The following is a 15,416-nucleotide window of genomic DNA, read 5'->3' as shown; positions in this document are numbered from 1 at the left end:
GACCGAGTACAGAGCCCTGTGGGACTCTACTGGTGACTTCACGCCAATCTGAGGTCTTATCCCTCACTAACTCTGCTTCCTATTGCTTAGGTACTCCCTTATCCACTTGAGCACCTTACCAGTCACTCCTGCCTGTCTCTCCAGCTTATGTACCAGCCTCTTATGGGGTACTGTGTCAATGAACCTATCTTCATTACATTAGCTTTCCGACAGTTCAAGAAAATGTCCGTCCAGCCTTCTCTTTTTTGATAAATCTTGGCCCCTTTATCCCTTAATGTGTGCCCTACTCCAAGCTGTAGGTCTAGTTTGAGAAGTCCAGGCTAAATTAATTAACCTAAGGTATGCAGCTTGTCCCTCTGGGCCGAGGTTTCTAATAATGTTATAGGTTATTTTGTCTTCAGGGAATGTGTTTTGGGAGTTTTTCTTAGCTCGATTGAGCTCATCCAGTGTGAAAGGGGTATTAGTGTCAGAGACTTCTGCACATGCTGTAAAGATTCTGTGCCACCTTTCTTCCTCTAATCCTGTCTGCACTGCTACTCTAGTACATCTGGTGGTGGCCAACTTTAAAGAACGTTATTTTTCAATGCTAAAACTTGTAAAAAATCTGCTTCGTAGCACAATGGGGCAGCATCATTGGAACTGGCTTTCACTCGTGTGCATGGAAAATTACATCCTGAAGACCATTAACTTCACGCCAATAATAAGCTAACTGAGTATACTAAGATTCAGGTTTACAGAGCCTGTGTCCTGAGCACTCTCCTTTATGGCAGTGAGTCTTGGACTCTCCGCGCCCGTCAGGAAAGACAGCTGAATGCCTACCACATGCGCTGCCTTCGACACATCTTGGACATCACCTGGCAGGACAAGGTGACAAACAACGTCGTCTTGGGGAGAGCAAGAATCACCAGCATGTACACAATGCTGAAACAGAGACGAATGCGCTGGCTCGGGCACGTTGTGCGAATGGGCGACGGCAGGATCCCCAAGGATCTCCTGTACGGAGAGCTGGTGCAGGGAAAGCGTCCAACAGGCAAGCCCCAAGACGTATGCAAGAGGGACCTGAAAGCCATGGACGTCGAAATTGCTATATGGGAGACACTGGCTGCAGACCGTTCAGCCTGGGGGCAGTCTATTCAAAGAGGTCACAGACCAGAATCGGACTTCATTTGTGCTCGGTGTGGGATGGACTGCCACTCTCGGATTGACCTCATCAGTCACACCAGACGCTGCACCAGGATTGACAACAAGGGCGCAACTCCATAGTCTCCCGAGACTGAAGGATGCCTACTACTACTAATTTCATGTTGTGCCATCTAATATCTGTAGTTTAATGAGTATGATTATGCTTTTCAAACCTTATGTATTGTTCAAATGTTTATCATGTTGATTAGTTGCTGCGCTTCATCATGTTTTTAATATTTTAACACCAGTTTTGTTGAAGTGCCAATAAGATAAATATATGTTTAATATTATCGACCATTTACTTTTTATTCCTGTGATTGGTTGTGGTAAGGACCCCACACACTGGTTTGCCCAGGGGCCTATAGTGCTGTTAAGACGGCCCTGGTGCCAGTTGCTGTTGGCAGCCTTGAATAGTGCCCAGAAATGATTTTAGTTAATACTGCATATAGTGTTGATTACTGGAACAGATTACCGGATAACATAACAAATGTGGCATTGTTATATAGTTTGACACGAAAGCCAGACATTTTACAGGACGATGAGTCACAATAACGTGGCTGATGACCATACCACACACCAGTAAATGAAGAAAACACCAGGTTTCGGTCCATCCTGGACCATTATCAAGTCGTGTAATAGAAAGAGAGAGAAGATACACATAAATAAGGCAAGAAAGTGAGAAACATGTAGGAGAAATCTTAGTCTTATCTCTTTTTTTTTTCTCTGACATGCGTCTCACCTTGCATATTCTTGCCTTATTTATCTGCCTCTTCCACTGTTTCATTTACTCGACTTGATAATGGTCCAAGACGTTGCTTATTTTATTTTTGCAATTTTCTGATGTGGTTTGTTCATTACGTGTATGTATGAATTTGGTTGAGTGTAAATAAGAGCTACACTACACTACATTTTCTACCATGATCTTCCATTTTCTACCATGTTCCCCGCTTTTTTTTTATCTCTTATTATTTTTTTCATTCAACACAATTTATACTTTAAGCTCAATTACTATTAAGTTTTAGTTTAAGTATTTTTTCCCCACCTCGCCTTGCCCGAAACGCTATGCGTACTAGTGGCTTTAGGTATTGTATGTACTACCTCTATCTTTAAATCTAACAGAATGTTTGTACTGTAACTCTGCAACTATGTATGTACTGTTCCTAAATAAATTATTATTATTATTATTATTATTATTATTACACTACACATGGGTGAAAATAAGAGCTATATTGTGCATTCCCCTATTAATATATGTAACACTTTCTCCCTATATTGTGAAGCCAATTGTATAACCCACAGGGTCACACAACTCTAGAGCCAATAGTGTGAAGGCAAGAATAGAGCCCAATATATGAAAAAAAATATATAAATAAAAGTTACCTCCCCGGCGGGGAATCGAACCCCGGTCTCCCGCGTGACAGGCGGGGATACTCACCACTATACTACCGAGGAATCTGATGGTGCAGAGAACAGCTTAGTATTTCATACGCAAACTGTTAACACTACTCTGCTTGAGTAGAACAATTATATATATTAATTGCACTAGAGGTGGTACCCCTATTATATAATATATATATATAGCCATATATATATATATATATATATTGCTAGTCATAATGGAATCAGGAGAGAACATGTAAGGCTGATTTATTAGCCTCCACTAGCAAAATTTGGGAGCAACACAAGAATATCTTCCAATATTCCGGAGTGTATGAAGTAATTACAGAGCTCAAAATACCTCATACCATTTGGCCTTAAGTCACTGATAACAAGGCAGTCACAGATATGGTGTTGGAATGTCCCAGCTCTTGTTCACATAGTTTACAATTGGAATGTTCATCATTTGGGGCATTCATTACCTGCAGCCACCTGCCATAGATATTGATATCCCAGCCTAATTCTGGTAATTACCATGTCACACTGTCTAGTGGATGTTTTATGCTGCCCACACATATAGTTCTCCGTTCTAAACATGTCATAGTTCTTTAAGTTTATTGAATGTCAATATGCCAAATTTGTCTAATTATAATTGCATACGTGCTAATTATAAGCTATACATTATAAATGACTGTATAAAGTCTAAAGTTATCTTCAAATATACAACATAATAAGTAATATCCAGTAAAAATTATCTCCAATTTGATTTTGTGTTGTGTGTGTGTGTGTGTGTGTGTATGGGTAATATATACTTTTTACACTAAGTTTGTGGATTGGCGGAGGCGCTGCACACACTTAGTGTCACTGTAATAATATAGACATTAATAATAAATAATACAATGTTGGTAATACAGAAATAAACGATGTAATTGGCGGGTGGTGTATATATTGTGTGTGAGAAATATTGTCCCGAGACGCTATGCGTGTTAGTGGCTTTGTAAGACTGTAAAAACATCAATGTTATGTATTCTCACAAACTCAATGTACCTTCTTGTATGTATACATATATATTAATATATAACAATGATTCAATCAAATCTTTTTTATTTAGAAATCAGCGTTTGCCCGAACGCGGTGCGTATTAATGGCTTTAAGAATAGTATATACTAGCTCTATCTAGAAACACAAGATTCTGTTTGTAACTTATTTTGGTTGTATGTGCAGTACTTTGAGCTGAATAAATATTATTATTATGATTATTATTACTAGTATTATTAAATGAGAGAGTATAGAGTGGTGAGGGAGGGAGGCGGCGGGTGGCGGCGCTCACTTGTCCGCCGGCCGCCGCCTCCTCCGCCTTTCCCAGTGTCGCCGACATGGTGGAGACGTGAGTACCCGCCGCTCTCCTGTATTTATCTTCCTTTATTGCCGCCATCCTGGCTCCTGGCCGCCTCCTGTAGCAGCCACGGCATCCCTCAACCCTCCCCCGCTAGCGGCCAGGCCCAGCCAGCCAGGATGGCCCGGGTGTGGTGGCAATATCGAGACTTTTAGAGTTATGTTTACGTTTTGTGTGTTGTGGGGGAGATGGTGGCACACGTTGCGACCCTCCTGTTAATTTGGCTTGGGAGGGCTCTTATTGTGGTGTTGAGTGTACGGGCTGGTGTAAGTGAAGGATGGCGCCCTGTGACTTGTCTTCCTGGGCAATTTGCTATGATAATAACTTAAATTAAAATACTGTAACTGGGAGCAGTGTAGAGTGGAGGCTGAGGGTGGCGTGTATGGTCAGTAAGGTACAGGTGTGTACACACGTCTGTATGGACGTAACACTAAATGTGAGGTTGTTTAAATTTATGTGAAATGTTAAAATTAGGATAGTCCCGTGTAGACCGTAGCACATGGTTGCTGTAATTGTTGAACCTGTTGGTCGTTAGCCGAAGTCTAAGGTACATTGCTGGGGTTGTGTTAGCGAGGTTTAATCCAACAAATACGTTAGTGTGTGTACACTGAATAAGGTGTAAGGCGTGTGTAGAAGCACATTAGCGAGGTTACTTCAGGTGTACCCTTGGTCATACTTGGGACTCCCTTGGCTAGTGAAGGTGTTCCAAATATATACCATAATTGGTTATAGGGGCAAAAACATAATTAACAGCAATGACTCACAAAATAACCTTTTTTTTTTTTTTTTTTACTGTTTTGTGGAGTATATATTTTATCAAATTAGTGCAGTATCCAATGGGCCTGTGTACAACAAAGTTCGTATGGATTTTCTAGGTTCACATTCGTACACTACGAATTTATGTACTAACATTCCATTACCTAAATATACTGTCTTACATGTTTGTCCTAAGGATCGATGTTAAGGTTTGGTGTAGGTACACCTTTTCCTAAAGATAGTTCGAGAGGTCACACCAATGACATGTGTAGGGCTTAGTCTATATGTTGGACCATATATTATACCCCCTCTCCCTGACACCCCAAGAGTAAAATCGGTAAAATCTCCCCAGTCTTAAGGGGAGATGTCTGGGTGTTACACGAGGATTGGTTTCCTTATCTCGGTTCCCTGAAGTTGGTAGTCTGGCCGAATTCCCAATTTCCTTCAAGGTGTCGTAGTCGCAGAGGTGGCCGATTCCAAGAGATGTACACGTAACTTAATCACATTCTAGTCCTGGAAGTAAAATGAAGCCGTTATATAGGGATGTATGGTTAAATTTGACACTAAAAGTAATTATAAATTTAAGTGTAAATTAAATAGTTTCTAAGCATTAAAACCATATATATAGTTAGGGTAGGCTGACTTAGATCATTTGGTGAGATTGGTTAGCATAGGTTTTTCAATCCCTTTTAGCATGGATATAAAGGAGTCCATAGAATTACCCAAAGCTTCCTTAAATTATATTACATAAGTAAACAATAAATATTAAGTATTTGCATACTATAATGTTATAAATAGGAGCTGCCTTGTATGGGCCAGTAGGCCTTCTGCAGTTACCTTTGTTCTTATGTAAAAAATTGTCCTCTGAATTGAGCTCATTTTGTAATGAAACTATATCAAACATGGTGGTGGGTGATAAAAGAAGTCAAAATTTTAAGTACTTCTCAGAATTTATAGTTTCACCCACCACCAATTTTGGTTTTGTATTTCAGAGTAAAAATGTTTTCACATTCAGCACCAATATTATAGTAAATAATAATTTCTTTATTTATATAATTTAGCCCTTAGTGATTGTCATATATGATGCAGGGGGTAATGCAGTCATCATATGATTTAAACTATTATTACCATGGTTTTTCATGTATGCAAAGAAACGGCCCATCCTCCTGTTTAGATAGTACTCACAGTAACAATGTGGGACCATCATACATATATTGATGTTATAGACAATTAGAGTAGAATTTGATATAGCTGAATTTGGACAAACTAGAAAAGGTTTTGTACGTTTTGGAAATAAAACCTAACCGTCCTATCTTAAGTTTATCTTTATGATTTCGGGGCTTGGCGTCCCCGGCGGCCCGGTCCTCAACCAGGCCTCCTTTTTGCTACACACCCCCAGGAAGCAGCCCGACTCTAGTAACCATCCCCCATCTTTAAAAAAAAAAAAAAAAAAAAAAAAAAATATTCCTGAGTCCCTCACTTTCCTTCTAGGGCCTTCTAGAAAATAATAACCATTGCTTGGCAACATCACCATCCAGTGTTTGAGCATTTAGGGCAGCCATAGAGGAGACACTAAACTTTTAGCAGCAGCAAATGAGTGATTACCATGTGTATATTTGAGGCAAAGTGTGCGCTATATGCAATTTTAAGATTTAGGCTTATGTATGTATTCATATTATGAATAAGTATGTGGTGTCTGTACATCTATACACGTATATCCATACATACTTATATTTTCAAAGTTATACATAATAGACAGTACCTTTGACACAATTACAAAATGTTAGCATAAAAAAACTAAATAGGGAAACAATGAAAATAGTTATTCCCATGTGGCACCTGAACTCATTTTACCTAAAAAATGTTCTCCAGGCCACTGCAGCTAAACCACAAGAGCTAGAGACTTGTAACAGAATTTTTGTCCTTCCTGAAGGCTAACAATATAAGAAAAAAAATTCAGAACCATTTTTTTCTTAAATACAAGAGGGTATGTCGGCTATTAATTAACAGTTAGCAGTCAAAAGGTTAAATAAAAGAATAAATTCTTAGAGAGTAGTGCTACATCATCACTCCACTATAAAACAAAGCTGATCCATCCCTAACAGTTTCATATACATTGTGAAGTGTGTGATGGCACTGACACTATGGCAATGTTGCATCCTGGCATTTTTTGGATGTTTGGATATAGACCCATACATTGCTATATTTTTATTAACATTTTGTTCAGGCTTTAAACTGTAGGATGGTTATCCTAGAGCTGCATTATGGCTAATACTAGTCATGAGACGAGTACAGAAAGTAGCCCTATTTTGATACCAAGACAAAGTACAGTATAGTACTATATCCAAATTAGTTGAACATACCACAGATACATATCAAACACATGCTACCTTGAATGGGATACTGTATATAAAATACAAATGATTTTGGGCTTTTTGGGCTGACAAGGCTTATCGGCTTAAAACCATGTATATTGTTGTAAGGAACTATTAGGTTAGGCTGGGCTGTATTATGCTTGCTTGGATATGCTAGGTAGATTATAAAATCCATTGGTGAACAGACTTGTGTATGATGTAACTTGTATGTCTTGTAAGGTATATTAGTGAGTGGCTCCTAAGAAATGAGTTTCAAGATGAATGTCTACATTTATTCTCTGGAGTTCATGAATGGAAAACAATTAAAGTAGTTAAAAAAATATGAAAATGTCAGTAAAGCTTAGACACTTTGTCAGTTATATCAGAATTTTAATGGAGGTGTTATTGAGAACTCCCCTGCATTATTGAGCTATTGAGAAGTGTAGGACCTCACTTTGCCTACTCCCATCACCCATTTTCATTGTTCTGTTTTTAGATCTAGTGGATAGGTGGCAGTGGGGCTTTAATCATTTGGGTTGCAGTTAAAAAAATTCAAATTTTTTCTTTTTTTTTCAGTCAGAGTAAACCTGCAGCCACCATAAAGGTGAGGCAGCGGAGGAAGAGGCCCGCTGACCCAGCCTTGCGCAAAAAAGCTCCTCCTAAAGTTAGGAAGGTTGCCCCTGTCAAGCCAAAGAAAGAAGCTGTGGTCCCAAAACCCCAGCCCAAGAAGAAACCTATAACTCTTAAGCCCCCAAAAGATAAGGCTGCTCCTAAGGACAAAGATGCTCCCAAGGACAAAGATGCTCCCAAAAAGCTTCCTGCAGTGCCCGAGATCCTCTTGAAACGTCGGAGGCAGAAAATTGCTGCTAAAAAACACAGGGTTGCTGCCATCATCCAGGTGAGTAATTTCTAATGGTTTTAAGAGATTTTTAAAATTTGCTTCATAAGCATAAAATTTATTAAAACAAAAAATATATATATAGTGTTTAGTTTTGTTCGTCTCATACTTTCTCAAGATTAACGGTGAAATGTCATGCGCTATCTAATTGCCAACCCTATACTATTTTTTATGAAACTATGCTTAAAATATTTGGGAGTAATTGGGTAACCAGAGCATTAATATTGTAACTATTAAACAGTACTGTACATGTAAAGGATCAGTTTGTTTGTTTTTCTCTGGAGAAAGTTAGTGAGAATAAGGAAACGAAAAGTAGTATCCTTAGCTACACAAGATTGGTATGATTTAAACATGTATAGCGCCACCTCAATTCGGCAAATCTTCGGTTGCATCACTTTCCAAGCCAGATTTACTTGCCAGCTTTGCCTAATAAAAGTTGGAAGATCCCATATTGTGGGGTGGTGGTCAAATTTGCTTATGAATTTGGGCTAAAGTTCAGATCTTTGGGGGGAAACTCCATGATTGCAGTATCAGTGACATAGCCCATGAAGCATGGGAATATTATTGGGTATATAAAGTGAATCTCCTGAATGCCTCCCGAAGGCTTCACTTGCATTGAATCCCTCGTTTCAATGTACCGGGGTTGGTACCGTATATACAGTAGTTCAATTTACACCAAATTGAAGTTTTTTAGACGTAATCACAAACCAGGAGAACATGTGCATGGGGAAATATTAGTGTATAAATGTTAACTTCTTTAATGTTGGACTTATCACATTTGTAACAAATGGTTGGTACCCTGGCAAAGTCATTAACACTTTAGCGTACCCAGCGCGCCACCCCTCAACTGTGCGATTTGGGTCCCAGCGTTTCACGGGAGCGTGCGTTAATTCTGAAAAGTGTATACTCTCCATTTTTGTCACCTCAATTCTCGTCCTACGATATTAAATTTGGTATCATTGTGTTCGCAATAGAATTCTCTACAGCACTAAATGCATATAAACTCCAAAAGCCCGGCTAATTACCCACAGCAAACAGAAAGTGCGAACGAGTTACCCAGGAGCGCACAAAAGTGATAAAATGTGTTCACTCTTTTCACTCTGGTCACCTCAATTTTCGTCCTAGGTCTTTCATTTTGGTATCAATGGGTTCACAATAGAATTCTCTAGAGGAATATTAGCATATAAAATAAAAAAACCTGGTCACGCTCCACCCGCCAACGAGTTGAAGATGGGCCACGCGTTAACCGCGAGTCAGCGCCCAGACGCCTTCCAGCTACACTCCCAATTCCTGCCCACAAATGTTTAGTATTTAGTATTTTAGTACATGTAGTATTATAATTTAGTATTTTTTGTGTAGTAGTTGTACACCATAAGTATTGTAGATAGCCATTTGCACAAAATAGGTAATTTTCTTCGTCCATTTGTGAGTTTTCCTTATTAAGTGATAATATTTGATCATTTGGTCAAAGTGATCAACACCTTTCATGTTTGTATTGTAGTCACAGATTGCATTCGGCTTGTTGACAGTTACCAAACAGTCCCCAAGAAATCGGATAAAAACCTTGATTTTTGGCAATTATTTTAGTGGACGACGCAGCATTGCGTCATCCCCGAGATTACCGACAGCAAACGGATGACGCAATGCTGCGTCATGCCCGGACTAAAGTGTTAAGCATATTTAAAGGAAAATCATGCTTCATTTTTATTTTTACGTGGCAAAATAAAGTTGGGAGATCAGTACTTCGTGCAAATCCGGATTGGAAGTGTCTTTAGTCAATACCAATCAATAGTTTTACTTTTAAGCTATTGGCATTTGAGAGTTGGGGGAGGGGGGGGGGTGTCACCTTGCTTTTCAAGTATCATAGCTGTAACAGCTTTTGTATCTTGGTTATGAACTATGCTAAAGCCTCCCACTATACATATGCACACACCTCCACTAAAATGTGAATAACATTCTATGCCTGCCAAAACCTCTTGTAACCTAGGGTTTCTATTGCCCAAACATTTTTTCATTTCATTTCTTTTTCTAGTCTTTAGATCTCTTGATTTATGATTTTATTTAAACGGGTAGTCGCCATGACTTATGTAACGCACCTAGTGCAACCCCTGTACTCATTGCAGCATCATAATTACTGTATTCCTTGTACTCTTTTCATGAATTTCATATTATATAATTTTGTATGAATGTCCCCTTATAAGAAATTTTCTTTGACAGGCTAAAAAGGCCTTGAAGACAAAGCGCTTCAACATATTCCGCCGAGCTGAGCGTTATATCAAAGAGTATCGCACTACTGAGAGGCAAGAGATAGACTTGATTCGTGAGGCTAAGAAGGAAGGGTCTGTGATTGTTCCTGCAGAGTCTAAGTTGGCCTTTGTCATCAGGATTAGAGGGTAAGTATTGTTTAAAATATGGTTGTTACTTAATACATTTGCATAAAAAGGTTAGTAAGTAGTGACAATATAGTTGTTGAGGAGCTCTACCAAGAAGGATTGTGCATAAAGTTCATTAAGTGTGAAGAGTTTGGAAGATGGTTGTGTTGATGTGTAAATGCTATACACAAAGGCCAACAAAATGCCCCTCATAAGAAAGACCATGGCATGTGGCCTCAGGCCAGGTTTGGGGAGTAGAACTCTCTGAACCCTCTCCAGGTAATAGAAAGATTTAAGACTGTTTAGGAGGGGAGCAGAATGGTCAGGTGTTTAGAGTATTGCAAACGGCAAGGCTGGTTGCCACATTGTAGTATGTAGAATTTCGTTAATGGCCAAGAGTATGAAGTGTGAGAGATTATTGGCGTTTCCCCACACCCAACAGTACAGTAGTTGGGGGCTTGGGTGTGTGTAACATGGATGTGTAACATTTTTGAATTGGGTGCTGGAAAATTAGGTACTGAATAATGTAATTAAATACAGCACTTGGCATGGAGCCTAAAATTGGACCACATCCCCCCCCCTCCCTCCCTCCCTTTTATTCCAGTCTTGGAGCCTCTGGCACAATTGTCCATAAATATTAGTGTTCTTTTATTTCTTTAATCACGCACATCAAAGTTCCTTTAAATTCTGCATGAAAAGAATACGTGTTAACTCTTCAGTTAAATTTTAAGAATTACTTGGAGAGGGTTTAATAGTTCTTCTAATTAATATAAATTTCAGAACTTAATGATAGTGAGAGTGGTGATTTGTGAATGCACATACATTCTGGGAGCCGAGCGGACAGCACGCTGGACTTGTGATCCTGTGGTCCCAGGTTTGATCCCGGGCGCCGATGAGAAACAAGGGGCAGAGTTTTTCACTATGCCCCTGTTACCTAGCAGTAAAATAGGTACCTGGGTGTTAGTCAGCTGTCACGGGCTGCTTCATGTTGGCGGAGGCCTGGTCGAGGACCTGGCCGCGGGGACACTAAAGTCCCGAAATCATCTCAAGATACACTAATATAGATATTAAGTAAAATATTATGTAGATTGCATGTCAATAACCAGTTAGAATTTTACAAGTTTTAAATCACCAGACTGTCAAATTTGGCTCGTCATGGTTACAAAATGGAAAAAAATACAGTATCAATAGTTTGTAGATGGCGTAGTGTAAAGAATGTAGAACCAGTAATTATGTTCTCTTCTCATTTAACCACCCTATTTGTATGGAAAGTGACTGACCCCGGTATATTTCTAGATGCCCTTGTGATTTTGAACCACTTAATTGAATTTAATGTTGAATATTGAATTGGTAGTTTTAATCTACAAATATTTGGTCTTTTCAGTGTGAACCAGATTCATCCTAAGGTTCGTAAAGTGCTTCAACTTTTCCGCCTTCTCCAGATCAACAATGGAGTTTTCGTCAAACTGAACAAGGTAGACCAGCACTCATTTTGTAGTTATCTGCATAGATTGAGAAATAAAAATTGATAATTTTCTTAAGATTTGGCAGAATATATATATTTTTATTTATTTATTTATATGCATTTTTAATATTTGCAGGCCACCATCAACATGCTGCGTATTGCTGAACCTTTCATTGCTTGGGGGTACCCTAACCTGAAGTGTGTCAAATCACTGATTTACAAGAGAGGGTTTGGCAAGATTGATCGCCGTCGTGTACCACTAATAAACAATGACATAATTGAGAAGCAGCTTGGTGAGTAAACATCATTTTTCAGAGTAGAATATTAACACATTTCGTCTCCAGCATGCCTCATGTTCTGAATGGCAACAAGTATTCTTGGAAAGAAATTAATAAGTGGTTGTTGTGTACTTTTTTGTTCTATTTTGATACTTGATGGTACAGTACAGAACCTCAAATCCTGAATAGTCTTATTCTGTACCACATCCTTCATTTCAAATATTTTGAACTATAAAATACTTGCCATATTCTTTTTATATTTGGCTAGGTTTTTTTCCAATATTGCTAGTTAAAGTATGTTTATTGAGACAATAAGATGCCTTAAAGTATAGAGAAGCTTGGGCTATTTTTACTGCTAGTGACAACATTACATGCCTCTTGAGTTTCCTTCATCCCTACTCTTGAATTCCTATAGAAATCTTAGCCTTTTTTGTCCGTATTACCCAGTCTAGTCAGACTGTTCTTGTTAGCAGTCCACTTCCAAAATACAAATGCATAAAAAACTTTGACTAAAGATAATTTCTAGCATAGGAAAAGATCACATTATCTGCACGTGTCCATTCTTAGCATGGTAGGATGACCAAGCTACACATCAGAAAGTTAAGAAACAGACTTTTTGGTCTGTCCTGGACCATCATCAATTCCCTACCATATCATTAGTATGTAGTTCAGTATTAGGTCTATTGACAGTTGCAAATTATATTGTATACCCCTTGGGGAGATGTCTTGTAAATCTTGTATAAAATACTTTGATTAGTTTGTTCTATCTTGACAGTTGTACCCGATGCATATTATACCTCCAATACTGAATATTTTAAGTTCATATACATTGTTTTAACACTGCTAATTTTGTGTTAAAATGATTTAATATTGGAACATGTCTAGCCATGTACAGTATAATACTGCTTATTTTCTTACAGGTAAGAGGGACATCATCTGCATGGAAGATCTCGTGCACGAGATTTACACTGTTGGGGAACATTTTCAGGCGGCCACAAACTTCTTGTGGCCTTTTAAGGTAATTTTTTTAATGTTTTGTTCAGAAGTAATATTCAATGAGCCCTAATATTTGGTTTGTGGATGAAGTAACATTTGGAGGCAAATTAAAAGAATTTGTGTTAGCCTTAACTACTTAGACTTAGCACAGTGAATTAAATGTTAAATTAATAGGCAAAACCCTGAACTCCTAGTTTAAAGTATAAAATTGCCTGTAGCTTCATTTATCTTGTGATTTAGATTACCAGGAAGAGTTTAATGGATGTTAAAGGAAAAGTTGCTGGTAGTGCAAGGGTTCACTCGAAATGGAAATGGTCCAACTTGGAAGAAATGTTTTGCACTTTTCCTTGTACCAGATTTCTGTTCATTTAGCAGTAAATTGATGCCCAGTAGAGGTTACTTGTACTCTCCTCGCCAAATTTTTTGCTTATGAGAGTTGAGCTTTGGTTCTTTTGTCCTGCCTCTTGACTGTCAGCCAACTGGTACATATATTCTAGAGGCTATTGTGATCTTTATCATATCTACAGTTGAAATTGTATGAGATTACTTCTTATTCAGTACTTTGACATTCCATTTGTTCACTGCTTTCACTGAACAAATGTTTTGTGTTGGCTTATTTGGGTACTGTGTCCCCTGTGTGAACCACTGGTGCTAAATAGTTTATCCTATCGGTTCTCTTTAATTTCCCTAACTTCTGTTTTCCAGTGATCAGGATTAATTTGTACAACTTTCCTTTTAACTCTTACCTCTGTTCTGGAACTAGTATGATGGCATACTTTTAATTTTATCTTGTGCTTGGTTACATACAGGTTCCATACTTAAGCTGCATTCTCCAGGATTAATCTTGACATATTAAAATAAATGCTTCTGAAATGTTCTGTGGTAAAAAATTTTAGATAAAGTTGTCCAACTAAGCAATATGTCACTGATATACTTTGATATGGGCTTTGGGAGACAGGTTTGGTGTGGTAACACTATCGTTATTTACTTATTTCATTGAAGATTAAATTAATTTCGGACCTATAACCCTGGCTGAAAGAGTGATACATACTAGAAAGATTTGGCTTGTGTGTTCTTGCTAAATTTATCTGGCTAAAACTTCTTTCTAATGAACATATTTTTGCTTTTCAGCTGAATAATCCAACTGGTGGATGGAGGAAGAAGACTAACCACTTTGTTGAAGGTGGTGACTTTGGTAATAGGGAGGATCAAATAAATGCACTCCTTGCCAAAATGGTCTAAAATTAAAGAGAGATCTATGACATGATTGTTTTAAAACCTTAATACATTATTTTTTTACTCAAGTTAGATTTCCACTCAATCATTATATGGGTTTTTGATAATAACTTACACAAATACGTCTTTAAATATCACTCTTCTTGCACTATTTCTAATGCTTTGTCAAGGTCAGTATGTGGTTAGGGTGAGACTTGCATCTCGACGACAACTTTCTTATTAGTCAGATGCAAATCACATCTTGACATTGACAAGACACTAGAGTGCAAAAGACTGGTATTTATTTAAAGATGTAAAAAAGTGTAGATTTTTATCCTGTTCTGTCTATAATAAGACAACCATTACTTAAGGGAGCATCGACTTCCTAATTTGCCCAAAATATGCAATAAATGAAAACTGGTTCGAACTTTGACGAGTTGTACATGAAAAGTGTTTCATCTGGCACAAGTCTCAGCATCGTAGCATAAATAGGGAGAAAAAATATTGAAGTAGGTTTCAAAATTATTCCAAAATGATTATCAAACAAATTTCAACTGGAATTATATCTTGCTAGGCTATCTCAATAGCATATATTAAAAAAAAAAATTAGTGTTATAATTTTTTTTATCTGACTATTTTCATAAAACTTGTACACCTGAGTGCACACAAGCCTATCTGTAAGGGTGCCAGTTTTGGAGAAAACTGGTTGATGTCAACCTCGGCCACAGATGGCAGCACCTTGGACTATTATTTTCTTTATTTAAAATATTTTAAAATAACAAATGTTTGAATAACTATTTTTTATTCAATTTACATGAAACATACACCTTGTATGTAAATCCCCGACTTACAAAAAACTATGTTTATTTATTGATTTTATAATAGCAATAAACATGACATTTGCATATTTTTTGGGGCGAACTTTGAATATTTGTATTAGGAAAACTAAAGATGTTTCAGAAACTCCATAAGTTACGAACCTTTATTATATGCTAATGTGTCATAGAATGATTATATCTGAAAGGTGTTTTTTTTAATTCACTTTTTGCGTATTTGATGGTGCTACATAGCCTTCCCGATTTGGTGCCCTTTGATAATTACTTACTTACTTTTAATTCACTTGAAAA

At 37.8% G+C, this 15,416-nt stretch overlaps 1 protein-coding gene and 1 non-coding gene across 2 annotated transcripts; one reads left to right on the top strand and one right to left on the bottom strand.

Annotated features, from left to right (window-relative positions):
- Nucleotides 1-2,562: 2,562 nt before the first annotated feature.
- Nucleotides 2,563-2,634, bottom strand: TRNAD-GUC (transfer RNA aspartic acid (anticodon GUC)). The gene has a single exon. It is a non-coding gene; the product is annotated as a tRNA-Asp (tRNA).
- Nucleotides 2,635-3,855: 1,221 nt separating this feature from the next.
- Nucleotides 3,856-14,336, top strand: RpL7 (ribosomal protein L7). The gene is made up of 7 exons (XM_045762174.2): nt 3,856-3,946; nt 7,642-7,963; nt 10,181-10,356; nt 11,720-11,810; nt 11,937-12,093; nt 12,999-13,096; nt 14,206-14,336. Exons 1-7 carry the CDS (start codon nt 3,936-3,938, stop codon nt 14,314-14,316), a joined length of 966 nt encoding a protein of 321 aa, XP_045618130.1. The 5' UTR covers nt 3,856-3,935; the 3' UTR covers nt 14,317-14,336.
- Nucleotides 14,337-15,416: the final 1,080 nt, after the last annotated feature.

The sequence above is a fragment of the Procambarus clarkii genome, chromosome 42 (assembly GCF_040958095.1).
Source record: "Procambarus clarkii isolate CNS0578487 chromosome 42, FALCON_Pclarkii_2.0, whole genome shotgun sequence".
NCBI classification, from domain to species: Eukaryota; Metazoa; Arthropoda; class Malacostraca; order Decapoda; family Cambaridae; genus Procambarus; species Procambarus clarkii.
This window is presented reverse-complemented; position numbering and strand designations above follow the sequence as displayed.